We start from the raw sequence: 18,006 nt of genomic DNA, 5'->3' as shown, positions 1-18,006 counted from the left end.
GCCCAGGAAGAAAGAACAGATCTACAGAAGAACAGTCAGCCCCACAAATAATCAATAAATTATTATTCTAACACTGAAATGTTTGCAGTATTAACAAGCTAATCAAATCTTCCTAATCTCCGTCAGTTTCGGTGGCATTAATAATTAATGTGCCAACTGCAAATGAGTCTGAATTAAATGGCAGGTATTCTTCAATGCACTTATAAATTTCTCTAGGACTACAAGCAATTCCCTTGCAAAAATGCCCGCTTGCAGAGTTGGAAACGCAGCAATTATCTGGTCTCCTACAGATGAATTATTGTGAATTCCAAATTAATCATGTCCAATGGAATCTTAACAGAGTTTTGAAAAATCTCAGACAGAGGAAAGCAGCTTAAAATTAAGAATTCACAAATGATGAAAATTGGTTAAGGGCCAAATTCATTCACATTCTAGGCAAGAAAAGATATTTTATGTGGTAACATTTATGTTAACTATGTATGTATCATGTGTGTAACATTAAAGGACATATTAAATTCCACGTGTTTCTCAATTTAGAACAAGATTCTTTCACAGCCGCTGCAAACAGAAGGGACTTGAATAGATGTTTACAGCCCCACTGAGCGTGCTCCTTAGGATGAGACGCTGCTGAACGTTCTGTATGAACACGTTGTGACGTTAAGAACGCTGGATCAGAAATCTCTGGCTTCTTTTTGTTGTCTCCCTACAAAGGTTACTGAACTTCCCTAAATCTATTTTCTCATGTGTGAGATAGGAATGTTACCTACACTTCACAGTGGAGAAACAAAAAATGGCACAATAAAGCACTCTGTACTCTGTAAAACACAAATGCATAGTCCACAAAGCAGAAAGAATACATCGAGTCATCATCTAGTCTACGGATGGGTAGTGCAACCAATCAGCAAAGCTCCCTGGGGCTTTGGTAAAATACGCAGAGAGGGAACGAGATCATATTCTCTCGCTTTTGATCCCAGTCTTGATGTCTCAACCAAAGACAGATGAATCAACTTGCAAGGTCCATCCCATCCTCGGATTACTCCCAGGAGAAAAGAGTCCTTACAAGTCACTCAGCCAGCTACAGCAGCCAGTGCTAACTCGGCCCTAATTCAGAAACTTTAATAGGATTACTTTGGTATCTACTGTCAGTTTAGATACCTAACTATCTTACAGATAATAGGTGTTAGCAAGTATTGATAAGGATTAAACTAAAAATTTGGATTTAATAAAAATTTACGTTGGGGTTAATTTGGATAAATATTTAATTTTAAAAATGTGAATAGCAATGATACTCCAATAAAGATGTAAAATAAAAAAAAAACTTTAATGTGAATAAATAATTGGAGAAAGAAAAAGGCACTATGTGAACAATATATTTTAAGTAGTGAAATTAAAAATGATCAAGTGTGAAGTTAAGGATGGGAGCTTTTCCTTAGGCTCTAAGCTGGTAGTTTGACAGGTTCTGCCCCTTCTCCAATGTGATGGGCATGACATCACGTCAAGAATATGCAGCCCTGAAAGGACCAACGTGGGGAGATCTGGTAGCAAATTGCTGTGTGGGAACGGGCCCGGAAGCCCCAGGAATCCCAACTACAGAGGTCAGAGAGTGGGGTGCAGTGCACCCAGAGGATGAAAAATAGACACCCATCAAAGGAGAGAATGACAAGGAAATCCAGTATCAGACATTTCCCTACTTTCCCGAACCACAAAGAAGTCCACCCTGGCAAAACAAGCTCATTTCTCATGCTGTTTTATTTCTTCAACTAGAGAAGTTGTTTATATCTTTTTTCTTTGCCTTCTTTCCCAAGTAGAGCTTTACTCCAGAAAGGCAAATAAACTGAATTTTTAAAAGTTATGATGTCGATAGAGGTGACAGTGGATTGCTTCACAAACTTAACTCAGAACGAGTCTCTTGAAGACTGGAAGAAGTAGATAACACATAAATGGGATGTCTTCAGGTCAGCAAATACGCTGTCCTCATCGCCACTACAGGTAAAAAGGCCTCAAGGGGCTTCCCGGGTGGCGCAGTGGTTGAGAGTCCACCTGCCGATGCAGGGGACACGCGTTCGTGCCCCGGTCCGGGAGGATCCCACATGCCGCGGAGCGGCTGGGCCCGTGAGCCATGGGCGCTGAGCCTGCGCGTCTGGAGCCTGTGCTCCGCAACGGGAGATGCCACAACAGTGAGAGGCCCGCGTACCGCAGCAACAACAACAACAACAAAAATGCCTCAAAATGAAAAGGGCACCAATATAAACGAGGCACTCAAACAGCGCGGTGCTGGTGTGGGACTTGGGGGTTAGAGAGGAGGAGGGGTCAGCTGCAGCGGGAGGGAAGTTCTGTGTGGAGAACACAGTATGGACACCTCCCAGCAGTCAGAAGATGAATTAGGCTTACCAAGTCGAGTGAAAAAATACTCAAAGAAAAACAAAACTGACAAGAAATATAGCACAATGTCCTGTACGTTCAGCTAAGCATAGATTAAAAACACACCTCATGCCAAGCACTGTGTAGTTTTCTCAGGATATAGATTCAAAGACGTCAAAGACAAGAAGGTGGGTACTTGTGTGACGAGAATGTTAGACAGGATGAAGGAGTAAAGTTAAACTAGGGAGCCCTCCACTTTTGGATAGTGAACCCGCGTACTAATGAAATATAACTCATTCCATTCTGCACCCAAAATTTAAGGAAAAAGATGTGTCTCCAGCTAGCAAGGGCTGCTGAGTGCATGGTAAGGGCAAACACGATCTCCAGGCATCCCTGAATCCACTCCTCAGAAAGACCACTGCGCTGCCCAGACATGCCCCTCCTCAGAGGGCACCTGCCCCACCAGGGAGAACTTGAAGCACTTACTTTGTGCTGCGGACTGAGCGAGGGACGGCTCCGTTGCTGATTTAATTAACGGCACAACCTGTGAGGTAATAAACACCTCATTTTACAGATTTCAAAGACCAAGTCACTTTTCCAAAGTCAGAAAGGTAGCTCAATGGATCTGAACTTCATGTTTACTTTCATTTCCGATATATCACGGCCTTCCCCCTAAACTACTAAACGGAGCATCTCTGCAGAGACTGAATCCTGAGGTCGTTCTTGTTTCTCAAATGCAATTTACACATTTTACATTGATTTTCTTCCTACTCTAAAGGCGGCACTGGAAACTGAGTCTCAGGGTGAAGCACACTCGTTCTTTCTGGGATCACATTTAGAAATGAAGACCCTTGACAGCAAGCCACTGACATGCCCTTTTACTTTCCCTGGATTTAATGAAAGTGCCCAAACTGTCACCACCTTGGGAGCCATAACGCATTCCAGGGAGGGACATTCAACTCTGCTCCTCCAGAAGCTTCAAAGCCCCCTTACAGAGGTCCCAGCGCCAAGATATGGTAAGGTGTTCTTCTGAAAATTAAACCAGGTTTGGAGCAGACAAGCCGCTCTTGAATTCCCCACATTATTCTGACAGCCCTAAGTCGGTTTCAAGCCGAGACAACAAAGCAACTCTCAGAAGGGCAGGGCCTGCGTCCAGCTGACACAGCACTCACTTTGCAAAAACACGACATTTCAACCCTGTCCAAAAATTACACTGGAGAGCCAATACGATTCTGACTTTTATTATCAGGTCAGGACAGAGAAAGTACAGGAAGAAGTAGCAGCATAAGGGTCTGCTACCTGATCCAGCTTCCACGGGTCCCCAGGCAAGAAGGACGCTTGTTCAGGAGACGGATGATGACGCAATCCCTGGCCGACTCAGAACAGCACTTGGGGCCTGAAGTGCATCTGCTTGGTGGCGTTGTTCTTCATCCCCATCTTCAGCATCCATTTGGACTTCATCCTTTGGACATACTGCATGTCCCGCTGGCGCACGAGAGCTGCTCCTGGGGTTGGAAAGGGGATAAGAAATGAGGCAAAGGTCTGTGACCTGTGATCAGAGAAGACCCAACTTGGCAGAGAATCAAAGCTAGTTTCAGGTAAGTGGGTTCTTATATTTAAACAAGAGTTATTTTCTGGGGTCTCTATCCAATGGGCCTTGTGGGGTTTACTGCATACCAGAACTTCTCTCTATATACATTCTTCTGGGATGAGCCTCTTTAGTTTTCATCATCTGAAAAGGTCTATAAGCCCAAAAGGTGAAGCCCCATTAACCAAAAGGGACAGAGAAAGGCAGACTATAAACCAAGTCAGAGGGACTTCCCTGGTGGCGCAGCGGTTGGAAGTCTGCCTGCCGATGCAGGGGACACGGGTTCGTGCCCCGGTCCAGGAAGATCCCACATGCCGCGGAGCAGCTGGGCCCACGAGCCATGGCCGCTGAGCCTGCGTGTCCAGAGCCTATGCTCCACAACGGGAGAGGCCACAACAGTGAGAGGCCCGTGTACCGCAAAAAAAAAAAAAAAAATCCGCCTGCCAATACAGGGGACACAGGTTCGATCCCTGGTCCAGGAAGATCCCACATGCCGTGGAGCAACTGAGCCCGTGCACCACAACTACTGAGCCTGCACTCTAGAGCCTCTGCTCCACAACAAGAGAAGCCACCGCAATGAGAAGCCCACACACCACAAAGAAGAGTAGCCCCCGCTCGACGCAACTAGAGAAAGCCCACGCACAGCAAGGAAGACCCAAAGCAGCCAAAAATTAATTAATTAATTAATTATAAAAAACCAACTCAGCTCACAGGGAGCCGTAGTGAAGGAACCTACGTGTATATAAACACAGAGCCATTTACAATGGATTCCAGTGCCAAAGCTTTCCAGGCCATCAGAAGGCAGCTCTCTCCCTTCTCTCTATACTGTTTTCAGTGGACTGACCTTCTCCTTGAAGATCCAAGCATAATGAGCTTCACTCAGCAGACACATCAGAATAGATTTAAATAATTTCACACTGATGATGTTTCAAAGCTTAACAATTTCAGTGGCTTGCTCTAGCTCTGAGTCTTACTAAGTTTTCTATGGAAAAATTACAAAAGGAAGAACCGACAGCTGGCCTTTATTATGTACATGTACTATGTCATACATGCATTATGACAGTCAACCTGCCCAACTCTACAAGTAGGTCCTATTAATATCATCTTCCACTTTATAAGTGAGGAAACAGAGCTTTCAATCAATTAAATTACTCATACTCATTATATAAGAACCTACAAGTATATCAGGTAAGTCATGTTTGACTTCACAGCTCAAACTATCGCCAAAGGATATTTAATTCCTCTGTATGACCTCCAGGAGAATTTCAACCTTTGCTAATTGCTAAACAATTATTTTTGTAACTATACCTCCTGAAAAAGGTAATGGTCTATATGAGTTTTAAAATAGTTACTGTGCTAGGGAATACAAAGCTTTTAAGCCATGGAGCTTTGGGCTTATTGCCATAAATGTCTCAAGTGGTCACAGAAGCCCCCAGGGCCAAGAAGGTAAGTTTCCCCTAGAGAGGACCCACAAGGACAAAGAAAAAAAACCAGTTCACCCGAGGCCCCTTGTGCGATGCAAGTTCCTGGGCCAGGCCTTGTGGTCCACGTGGACGTACCTGTGCTGCCAGCCCAGCCCAGGGCTCTGTACTGCTGGAGGACCCGGCCCACAGCCTTCTGATTCTTAGCAACTGCCACAGCTCTTGACAAGCCAAACCGCTGTTTGTAGTATCTCATCAAGGAGCGATGACCCACTCTGGCACCTGTTTTTCAAAAGAACAATATTGAAGCACTGAGTTGGACAGTTTTTCAAGGCAGAGCTATAAAAGTAAAGGCTTTCTGAATCAGAGTTTTCACTTTTATCTAGCTGGAAAATGGATGTGCCAGAAGAAACAGTGCTTTAACCTGCTGAAGAAAGATGAAGCTGCATGTTAAACAATGAAAGTAGGAAAACCAAAGAGTAGAGACACTGGAAAACAGAGATAATGGCAAGTCACTGCCAGGTGAAAAATTCAGCATCTGTACTGACAATATGCTTCCCTAGAAATTCACATAGCTGCCCCCAACTAATACAGATAATAGGATCCGAGGAGGTAAGGAGCTTTAACTTTTTTTTTAGTAGAAAAAGGATTAAGCACAGATAATGGCCCTGATGCTTAGGTCTACAAGCCACAGTCTGAGTCTAGAAGAGACACCAATCCACTTTTCCTTTGCTTAAATTCTCTATTGCAGTGGTTCTCAAACCGGCAATTTTATCCCCAGAGGACACGTGGCAATGACTGGAGACATTTTTGGCTGTCACAGCTAGAGGGAGGCTCCTGACATCTAGTGGGTGGAAGCCAGGGATGCGGCTAAACATCGTACAATGCACAGCACAGCCCCCAAAACAAAGAATTATCTGGCCCAAACATCCACAGTGCTGAGGCTGAGAAACCCTGCCCTACTGCTTTCTAAACGACGGAAGTCGCCTGGTGAATCGTAATTTTATTTTATTTTTTATTTTTATTTTTTCCCGTTATGTGGGTCTCTCACTGTTGTGGCCTCTCCTGTTGTGAAGCACAGGCTCCGGACGCGCAGGCTCAACGGCCATGGCTCACGGGCCCAGCCGCTCCGCGGCATGTGGGATCTTCCCGGACTGGGGCACGAATCCGTGTCCCCTGCATCGGCAGGTGGACTCTCAACCACTGCGCCACCAGGGAAGCCCGAACCGTAATTTTAAAAGATGACTAAGATGAATTCCCTCTCCAGGTTTTACTTACTGAGAAGGATCTGATACAACCATGCCAGTCAATCACGCTTTCAGAAATGAACGCTTTGGACTATCTGTTCTTTTATAGGACAAGTGTGCTGACCCCTGGATCTCAGCTTCACAGCAGGTGAAAGTGAAGGGGGCGGGCTTCAGTGATGACACACTCCAGGCTCCATCAGAGCGCCCTGGCTCTTGAAAAGTTCTCCTGGGCCACCGGCATGAGATCACCTGAGAGCTTACTAAAGCCAGGCTATACTTTCACAAGAATATTAACTAGAACATAAGCAATCAAATACATTCCCGGACACACATCAACGCAGAGAAGTTTAACAACAGCATACGCACAAGGCACGAAACAGCTGTTTCCACTGAAAATGAATTAAGGAAATACAGCCAGGTAGAACCATGTGTACGGCTGCTATGGAAGCTTTACACTTATATATATAAAATCATTTCTTTCAGAATATTTTGTGCAGAAAGACCATGAACAGAATACTGTTAACTATTGTAGATGGCTATATTCGCTTTTAGGACCTCGATTTTTAACTTGCAAGAAAAAATTCTGTCAGGTTATTTCGTTTCAAGTCCCTGTACCTGGCAAGCTACCTGGGAAACAGTTTGCTCTCTGCGCAGATATGGAAAAGTGGTTACTTCCAGTTGACTGATTGGTGATCAGACGCAAGAGATGACAAAAAGAAACTTTCAATTCAGAGACGATGTGGCCTTTGGATACTAATATGGATGAAAAGATGCTTCCCAGGACCTGACTGTTCTGGCAGCAGAAGAGTTAACAAAGCTCCTAAACCACAAGAGATAAGTGAGATACAGCGGATGGAGAAGGACTCACTCTTAAATGGAGACTCTGGCAGGAAAGCCCAGCACTGCTGATTATGACTTTCTATTTATAACATAGGCAGGATGCTCTGAGTTTGCAATGACGATTTCCTCAAAATCATTAAATGATAATGCTGCTGGTCATTAGTACTTAATAAATCGATTTATTTACATTCGTAAGCAGCATTTAGAAATCCGTTATTATTGAAGGTTGGCTTCTAAAACATGCTTGACAAAGTTTCATTAATCAATGCCAAGGTTTCCGACACCTGACAGGAGAACGCTAAACATTCAGTGTTTAAAGTTACTCCTGTCCTGTGGCAATGACAGTGAGAACCTAACATTAAGCACCAAGTACAATGTGCTGAGAACAGCTCAACTGGAAGGCCCTCATCAAGGAAAATTCGTTATAGAACACGGTGTGCCTGTCCATAAATAACAGATGGGTAATGTCTGAGTTATGATGAAGCCACAACCTGTCCATCTATCTTTCTCCACAGTAAGAACTGCTTACAAGACTGTCACTCCTAACTTAAAACATGACACAAGTGAACTTCTTTACAAAACAGAAACAGACTCACGGACATAGAGAACAAACTTACGGTTCTCAAAGGGGAAAGGAAGGAGGTGGGGAAGGGAGAAATTAGGAGTGTGGGACTAGCACATACAAACTACTGTATATAAAATAGGTAAATAACAAGGCCCTACTGTATAGCACAGGGAACTATATTCAGTATACTGTAATAAACCATAATGGAAAAGAATACAAAAAAGAATATATATATATATATATATATATATATATATAAAAAACAGAATCACTTGCTGTACACCAGAAACTAACACAAAACTGTAAATCAACTGTACTTCAATTAAAAAAAAAGACTGAGGGCTTCCCTGGTGGCGCAGTGGTTAAGAATCCGCCTGCCAATGCAGGGGACACGGGTTCGAGCCGTGGTCAGGGAAGATCCCACGTGCCGCAGAGCAACTAAGTCTGTGCGCCACAACTACTGAGCCCACGTGCCACAACTACTGAAGCCCATGCACCTGGAGCCCATGCTCAACAAGAGAAGCCACCGCAGTGAGAAGCACGTGCACCGCAACGAAGAGTAGCCCCCGCTCGCCACAACTAGAGAAAGCCCATGCAGCAACAAAGACCCAGTGCAGCTTTTCAAAAAGAAAGAAAGAAATAAACAAACGAATAAATAAATGTATTTTAAAAATTTCCACTCCTACTTAACAAATAGCCTAACACTGGGTGACATTAGACAGTGAAAAAGAAAATATCTCTAACTGTAAGTTTCCTAAGAAGATTGATCACGTGCCTTTCGTGGATCCAGCAACAGATTCATCTGGCTAGTCAGCAACTAACTGGATGTGTTTTCACACCAACTTGCTCCACAGGAACTGAAGAGCAAAGAGGGAGGAACTGAGCCAGACCACAGTCTTCAAAATAAATGCTCATAGCGCCCTCTACCGGATACTCTATGCCACTGCCTCTGGGATCATCTACTTGACCTGAAGCAACTAGATTTCAGGAATCACAACTCCCCGCTGCTTTCAAAACCAGTTTAAAGCAGACTCTGCTAAGTGTAGCTGATTAAGTACCACTAGGCTCTCCACATTAGAATCCTTCCCAAGTCAGCTTCATGCTAACATCCACGCTGACCCAGTCATATAACTGAGCATAATCAAGGAAGTTTCTGAACGGTAAATTTGTTCAAAGACGTAACCAGGTGACTGAATATACTGTTATAATATCACTACACACGTATACAGTGTTTATTCAGAGATTTCCTGTTTTCTTGGTTCATTACAAAATCCCCAAGTCAGCACTGAGACACGGAGGTAAACCAATGGACACAAAACTGTCATGTCTCATTATAACCAAGACTGGCTAGAGCATGACTGGTTTTTAAAATGAGATGGTAAAAGTGTATGTAACTGTATAGCTGGAATAAATTTCCAAATATTGGGACCTTCTGATTCACTAAGAGTGCTATGTTCTGTTGCTATTTAAACAAATTCTATTATCAGGTCTCAGCCCCCGGTCATCTGTGAAGAAGACCCAGGAAGGCAAGCGAATGCTGTACATTTAGATTTTTCCATTCTTGGCTCTTAATCTCGTCCAAGTCACAGATGCTTTTCAGAAACTACAGCCTTTCCCCAGAAAAAGTGCACTTACCCGCACAGTCAAAAAAAATCTGTGCGGAGGAATTCCCTCACGGTCCAGTGGTTAGGACTCCGCACTTTCACTGCCCAGGGTGCGGGTTCGATCCCTGGTCGGGGAACTAAGATCCCGCAAGCCACGCAGGGTGGCCAAAAAATAAGTTAATTAATTAAAAAACAAATGAATAAATAAAGAAATTTAAAAATCCGTGCGGCCACACAGGTGACTTTACGATGTAACAGCGTTTCCCCAGGAAAACGCACACACTCAGAAAAAAGTGCACAGCTAGGGACGAAAGCTGAGGTAAGGCAGCACCTGGCAGCTGGTCTGGCCTCTCCAGAGTCTAACAGTACAATATCGCCCAGTACTCCAAGACCAAGCCGCTTACTCACTACTTCCCAGTCTCCCTTAAGAGCTGCCCTGAGGTCATCATCCAGTACTTTAAAACAGCATCACTTGGTACGTGGACACGTAGCTGTGAGCAAGGAAATTCATGCTTAAAAAACCCAAGAGGGCTTCCCTGGTGGCGCAGTGGTTGAGAGTCCGCCTGCCGATGCAGGGGACACGGGTTTGTGCCCCGGTCCGGGAAGATCCCACATGCCGCGGAGCGGCTGGGCCCGTGAGCCATGGCCGCTGAGCCTGCGCGTCCAGAGCCTGTGCTCCGCAACGGGAGAGGCCACGACAGTGAGAGGCCCGCATATGGCAAATAAATAAATAAAAGTCACCTCCAACCTGCCAGTCACTCAGTCAACAGACATTTACGCGGCTCTTGTGTGTCTGAGGCACTGTGCGGAGATGGAAGACGCCAGCTTTGTCCTCACAGAAACGGGGCAGAAGGCAAGCCAGCCCACAGGCACAGAGGAGCTAGAGCCACATCACGACAGCTGGGCAGGGGGCCCAATGTGAGCCCTGCAGGGCGAGGACGAGGAAGGGGGGACAGAGGCAGCGCCCAGGCAAAGGCCCAGGGGAGGGAGACTGCGTGCGGGCGGGAAAGGAAGAGCGCCAGACACCTGGGCGACAAAGTGACCCTGAAGGCAAGGGCTCCCCCTGGGAATTCCAGAGGGAAAAGAAAATAGACTGGTGGTCAAGTGGAAACCAGGCTGGAGACGGCCAGACAGGAAGCTAACATGGTGGCACAGATAAGGAGAAAAAAAAAGAAATAATATTCAAAAGCCATTTAGGAATTGCAATTAGTCACCATCTGGATGTGGGAGAGGAAGAGCGGATCCTGAGAAGACACCCAGGTTTGGCTTTGGCGAACCTGAGGAAACTCCATCGCTCTAGGCAAATGTGTTGTCTACATAGCTAAGGAGTCTTTAAGCTACAGACGTCTTAAGTCCAGATGAAAATTTCTCTACCTCTAAAATAGGATATGCTCACTGGTGAGCAGCGTTGCTGCAAAATGAAGCCCACGTTCCTAGCGATCCTACTACACGCCATGCGCCGCTGGCAGGGACCATTTCATTCACTTTCTCAACGTCTACTGTGATCTCAGTCTCAGTTAAGGAAGGGGAAGCTAATGAAACTAGGGGCTAAATAAACAGTCTTAGAAAAGAAGTTATTAAACTTATTTCTGACATTCTGCATCAGTATTTTCACCAAGGGAAGACGGGACTCGGTCCTCTGTGATACGTTTAGGCCTGTTTTGCTGCTGCGTATTGTATAGGCCACAATATTCTGCTGCATTACCACTTCCCTCCCACTGTAGAAGAGTTATACCCTCAAGACAGGTTCTGCCTGCACTTTCCTTTCACTGTCGTTGTCTAAAGCTGCCCTTAGCCTTAGAAGGTTATTACTCTGGGTTAAGCAGGGCTCTCTATACCTCAGCCGTGCTATTCCAGGTGGAGAGCAGCACCTCAGGGTGGCTTCTTCATGGCGGACGTCTCCATTGGCAATGTGGCTGTTCCTGCTCCCACCATCACTGCAAGTCTCCCAGGCAGTGGAGACAAGTGGGGAAAGGGCTTCACCGACGAGGTCCATGATCCTGGGTAAATTACTCAACCTGTCTAAGCTTCAGCTGGCTCATATGTCAAATAAGGATAACAGAATCTAACTCAAAGGCTTGATGTAAAGCTAAAATAATATATCTGCCTGAATGTGCTAACTGCTCAGTAAATACGAGGTATTATTAGGATCTTATTATCTTATCATCCCATTCCCTGTCCTTTTTAGACGCGTCTTCTGTAGCTGCCCCCATTCCTGTTAGCTAAGCATAACACTGTAAGCAATACTGCATACTTCTCATATTCATGGCTTTCCTTCTTCTATTCACATCTGGGACAAAATCCTGCCATTATGAATCCTGTTCCCCAAAGGAGAAGGCAGAATTCAAACTCCAAGCCTCCCCCTACACCCAGAATACGGACAGGAAACCTGGGTGCTGTCAATCAGGTCCACCCATGCCAAACTAACATATGCAAGTCTGAGCCACCGTGGAAACAGGAATCAGTTCAAGGAATAAGAGCAAAGTCAAGTTTAACAAGAAAAACCTGGATGGGGCCAAAAAACCAAATAAACAGAATACAAAAGGTCTATGTATTGAAAAGAAAGGCAATGACTGATTAAAGCATTACGAATCACAACAGAAGTGAGGAAAACATTGATGCAATTTAAACAAAACAGCCAAGACAGAGCTACGGGGCAACCTTCAGAGTTCACCTCGTCCAGGGGAACACAAACACACACTTGAAGCTGTAGGGTCTCTCCCCTTGGTGTGGAAGGGAAGTGATGCGAACATGCCGCTCCGATAATCTCAGCGGCATGCAGCTATGTATTCTGGACAACTGCACTTACCAGAAGGGAGAATCAGCTCCATGGTGTCGTCTTCATATTCCAAGGCCCTTTCTGAGGGCAAGTCCTCAGTCTCATCAGGGTCCTCCCCTTCCTTGTTATCTGGGTAGCTACTCCTGGAACCATGGAATGTCATTAATACATAGACCAATACCTCAAATTTAACTAAAATACTGCAAACCTACTAGATAACTAAAGGGGTTAGGGGTGAGGGGTTAACAGTTGCAGCGACTACACTGAAAGCTTTTGGAGAGAAAACAATTTGTTAGCATTTTCTCTGTAGTAAAGTATGCAAATGGCCTATGAATTCAAAATGGATCCCAGACCTAAATGCAAAATACAAAACTATAAAAAATCCTACAGATAATATGGGAGAAAACCTAGATAACTTAGGGTTTGGTGATGACTTTTTAGGAACGACACAAAAGGCACAGTCCATGAAAGAAATAACTGATAAGCTAAACTTCATTAAAATTAAAAACTTCTGCTCCGTGAAAAACAATGTCGAGAGAATTAAAATACAAGATTCAGACTTGGAAAGAAGTATTTGCAGAAGACACATCTGATAAAGGACTGCTATCCAAATGCAAAAAGAACTCTTAAACTCAGCAATAAACAATCTGATTAAAACATGGGCCAAAGACCTTAACAGACTCCTCACTAAGAAGATACACACATGGCAAATAAGCATGCAAAAAAGATGCTCCACAGCATATGTTATCAGAAAAATGCAAATTAAAACACAGAGATACCAGTATGCACCTATCAGAATGGTCAAAATCCAGAACAATGACAATATCAAATGCTGGTGAGGATCTGGGGCAACAGGAACTCTCATTAATTGCTAGTGGGAATGCAAGAGGGTACAGCCCCTTTGGAAGAGCTGGCGGTGTCTTGCAAAAATCAAACACACTCTTACCGTAAGACCCAGCAATCCTGCTGCTTGGTATTTACCCTAAGGAGTCAAAAACTTCTGTCCATACAAAAACCTGCACATGAATTACAGAAGATTTATCCAAATTCTTAAAACTTGAAGAAATCAACATGTGCTTCAATAGGTGAATAGATAAATAAACTGTGGCACATCCATACAAGGGAGTATTTTTGGATTAGACAAAAAAGAAATGAGTTAGCAGGCCATGAAAAGACATGCAGGAACCTTAAAAGCATATTACTAAGTGAAAGAAGCAGTCTGAAAAGGCTACATACTGTATGATTCTAATCATACAACATTCTGGAAAAGGCAAAAATATGGAGACATTAAATATCACTGTTTTCCAGGGGTCGGGTGGAGGAGAATGATGAACAGGCAGAACACAGAGGATCTGTAGGTCAGTGAAACCACTCTGTATGATATTCTAATGGTGGATACATGTCATTGTATGCACATTTCTCCAAACTCATACAACGGACAACACCAAGAGTGAACTCTAAACTACGGACTTTGAGTGATAATTGATGGATCAACTTGGTTCATCAATTGTAACAAATGTACCACTGGGAGATGCTGATAATGAGGGAGGCTATGCACGTGTTGGGTAAGGAGTATATTTGAAATCTCTGTACCTTTTGCTCAGTTTTGCTGAGAATCTAAAATTGTTCTAAGAAAGAGTGAGCAAATAACCTATAACAGAATTCCTTCACCTCTGTATTTGTTTCTCTCCAGGAGGGTTGGCAAACAGAGGAAGAGGAGGAGACTGTACAGCTGGAGATGCAGCTCTCCTCAACTTAATCATTACAAAAACAAGTCCTAGAACAGTGCTGAACAACAGAAGTCTCTGATGATGCAAATTTTCAGTCTGTGTGTCCACTATGGTAGCTACTTTTAAAGCACATCTGTTTTTAAGCATAGGGCTTGAAATGTGGGGAGTGCAACTGAAGAACTGAATTAAAACATTTTTACTTAATTAACCAAAAGAGCGACATGAGTACACCTAGGAATTAGCAAATTAGACACTGTAGTTCCAGAAGAATCTCTGTGCTTCTACAGCTGTTCATAAATACACGTGGAAAATAACTGGAGAAATGTACACTAAGGCAGATAAGCCAACAGGAACAGACAAAAGACTAGATCAGATACTTCACAAGAGATATCCAAATGGCCAGTTGATATATAAAAAGGTTCTCAACTGCATCAGTCCTCATCAGGGAAATGCAAATTAAAACCACAATGGATACCCCTACAGAGCCACCAAAGTGGCTATAATGAAAAACTCTCTGTCAGGACAAGTAAGAAATGAGAAATCAGGAGGAAAATGCAAAAGGACAACTTAAAAGACCAGCACTTTTCTGAACACCTGTATTAGGTGGACTCTGCACACCTGGCACGGTCATTATACACACCTGCTTGCAGAGCACACCTGTGCTAGGTCATAGGCACACTTGACACTAAGAACCAGCTGTTCCAGAATTCCTAGCATGGATTCGTTGCATGATGTATGAAATAGTCAAGATTCTAGGTAAAGGTGGAATAATTTCACCAACAAGTGATTGGGATAGGCCTGGTGCTGCCACCAGCTCAAGTCCCTTAGGGGACAGCCTGTGATTCAAGGGCTCTCAGGGAAACCAAGATGTGAACCCTAACCTCCCTGCCTCTGTTCCTGAGGTAACTGGCAAAACTGAACTTCTGACCATGGAAACCACAACAAGCAAAAACAAGTTTTCAAACCACACAAACTGACAGTTTGGGCCTGAGATCTTCTCCGGGTCAGATACGTGTGTTTAACTCTGTGATACTCAATTTCTCATCTACAGAATGAGAGGAAATAAGTACCTCCTAAAAAAGTGTGCTAAGAGGTATGAAGAATACGATACCGGACAGAGCCAGACACAGACAGTTATTATCAGGTAGGGGCACGTGCAAATCCAATGCAAACGTGATCAGCTGGCTTCGCTCGACATTACAAACCAGACTTACCTAAAATCATAGAAGTCTGCAAATTCCAAAAGAGCATCCCCATCTGTGAAGAGCTTGCAGTGACTCCTGTCATTCATGTGAGCCTGTACAGCTTCCGTGGAGTAGAAGGACTTCCCCCTCTCATTGCACCACAAGCAAATCTTCCCCACACCAACTTTCTCTCCTGGAAAAATAAGTTGAGAAAAAAATATGAAAGCAGCTTTTTGCAGCCAGATTAGGGCTCATTGTCGATGTCCACACTTCAAAAAACAGCCATCAAGTTGCTGATCTTCACAAAATCGGCCGGTCACTCAACCCAAGATTGAGGAGAAGCCCCAAATTAATGCCCCCCAATAATGTGGTATTTTGTCATTCAAAAGGAAAAAACGGCTGAACTTACCCAAATATTTAATCAGTCCCTTAAGATCGGAAAGATACTCCACATCAGGAATAAAGAAGCTGTGCACTTTAGTCATATGAGCCACATTCTTCATGAGGGAGCTTGAATGATGGGGACAAAACAAGCAGTCAGTTATGGGGATGGCACCACGCGGGGTGCTTCCTCCAGCCTCTTCCTCCACTGCTGCCTCCTCCTCCGGGGCTGCAGCATCCTCACATTCCAGCTCCTCATCAGAATCAATATCCTCCCAGTCTGCAAGCCAGAGATTTGAAAAACAAAGTTAGCTGAAGATCTCAAAGTCAGCCAATCATCCACCACACACCGGTCGGCATGGCTAAGGAATGCCTTCACCCTTCTTTTTCAGCGCACAGTAAACCCCTTGAAGGAAGCACGTGCTCCTTTCCTATGCATATATGAACACATGCAATCAGCGTCAGGGGGGTGAGGGAAAAATAGCTCATTAAGTCAAGAAGCCTAGGTTGCTGGCTCCAGCCTCACAATGCAAGTTAGCTAGCCGATTCTGAGCACCTCAAACTCAGAGCAAAGCCATCATGACCAGAAACCCAATGGAATTAAACATTCTGCAGCACATGGTGTGAGGGTACTATGTTCTCCTTCTGCATATATTAACAATCTCCTCCTTCAACAGAGAATGTATCCTTTCATTCTACAAATATTTACTAAGTAACTATTCCCCCCATCCCCCGTTAAGGATTCAGTCCCCGAATCGACAACAGTGAGCTAAACACACAAAATGCCCTGTGGGGGTGCTGGCCACACCAGCCACTTCAGAAACCAAGGAAACACCCTCACGCATCACCTTCACCTGAAAACGGACACCTCCCCCCTCCAACCTCAAAGATAAACTGGAAGCTTGAGGACCAGCCCCGTCCCCCGCCCCGCCCCGCCCCCCAGACAGGCCCCCACCATCTGCATCCAGGTCGTCCTCACTCTCCTCCTCCCCCTGCTGTTTGGCCAACTTCTTCGCCTGCTGTTCAAACCACTGCAGCCGGGGAGGCTTCTCGACCGGGTCTCGCTGCTGAGTCCCACGTCCTCCAGCGGCCACAGTCACTGGACTCCGGGACTCCGCCTCGGGCGCTGGGGCCGCCTTCTTGGGAGACGTGGACGGCTGGGCCTTGATGACCTGCTGGATGGCCGCGTTCACCGCATCCCTGTCCACGCCCAGCCCTTCCTCCAAGTTCTTTTCATTCAGGATCGCCACTTTCCGACTCACCGCCTCCTTCTCCAGCTCCACGTGCCGCCGGGACCTCAGATGGTTTTCGTAGGCCTTGAAGCAGGCAAACTTCTTACTGCAGACGGTGCAGTAGGTGGCCGCGCCCTTGCTCTCCGGCTCCGCCAGGGCCCGCTGCGCCCGCACCCGCTCCTGGAAGCCCTCGGCGCCGACCGGGGCCATGCCGGCCACTTTGCGCCTCAGGTTGTAGCGGTGCCAGTCCGTCTTGTAGTGGGCCCGCTGCGCCTCCGCGTCGTCCAACAGCGCCCGGCAGGTGTTGCAGGTGTAGGTCGCCATCGCCAGCCGGGAAATAAGAGGCCAACCAAGGCAGCAGTCTAGCGACCACTGAGCGCCCTGACCCCACCAGACACTCGGACCGTAAACCTCAAGACCCACGAAGAGCCGGACTGCGAGCTGACTTCCGGACTGGATCGAATTATTTCCGGCCGGACAGGAAGTCCCGCCTCCCGACCTGTAGCCGCGCCCCCGCCGCAGAGAGGCCAGAGGCCCCGGGAATGTGGGAGAAGCCCGGGAGGGATCCGGCCCCGCCCAGTCGACCTGAGGTGGGTGTTGAATGGGTTGGCGTAAGGAGGGTTGTGATTGGATGGGCCTGAGGCAGGTGGTGATTGGATGAGCCTGAGACGAGTGGTGATTGGGTGGGCCTGAGGTGATTGTTGTTTAGGTCTCCGCGAGGTGTGGGATCGGTGGATCCGCGTGAGCTGGGTTGACCAGAAGTAATAGGTGTTCATTGAGTCGACCGAGGTGGGTGTTGCCCTGAGTTGGGTGTGATCGACAGGCCTCGACCCCGCAGGTTACTGTCCTATTTGGCTGTGCTGTGAGGCGTGGTGCTGGGAAGGGGACCACCGCGCGGGACGGAGGACTGGGGAGCCGGGAGGACTGATGCGTGCGACCGCCCGACCGTCTGGATTCTCTGAGGTCCGCGCCCTGCACCCCTGCAGCCCGCGAGTGGGTGTCACGAAAGCCAGGGATGCTGGCCAGCCCGGGGGTCGGACCGGAGACTCGGGTTAGAGGCTGAGGGAACTCACA

General features: G+C 45.9%; 1 protein-coding gene across 1 annotated transcript; it reads right to left on the bottom strand.

The window, feature by feature from the left end:
- Nucleotides 1-3,586: 3,586 nt before the first annotated feature.
- ZNF622 (zinc finger protein 622) lies at nucleotides 3,587-17,399 on the bottom strand. The gene is made up of 6 exons (XM_032626447.1): nucleotides 16,656-17,399; nucleotides 15,729-15,980; nucleotides 15,350-15,512; nucleotides 12,436-12,548; nucleotides 5,509-5,652; nucleotides 3,587-3,866 (listed from the first exon to the last, which is right to left on the bottom strand). Exons 1-6 carry the CDS (start codon nucleotides 17,254-17,256, stop codon nucleotides 3,739-3,741), a joined length of 1,401 nt encoding a protein of 466 aa, XP_032482338.1. The 5' UTR covers nucleotides 17,257-17,399; the 3' UTR covers nucleotides 3,587-3,738.
- Between the last annotated feature and the right edge of the window lie 607 nt (nucleotides 17,400-18,006).

This window comes from Phocoena sinus, chromosome 3, assembly GCF_008692025.1.
Source record: "Phocoena sinus isolate mPhoSin1 chromosome 3, mPhoSin1.pri, whole genome shotgun sequence".
NCBI lineage: Eukaryota > Metazoa > Chordata > Mammalia > Artiodactyla > Phocoenidae > Phocoena > Phocoena sinus.
Note: the sequence above shows the minus strand (reverse complement) of the source record. Positions and strands in the feature narration are given on the sequence as shown.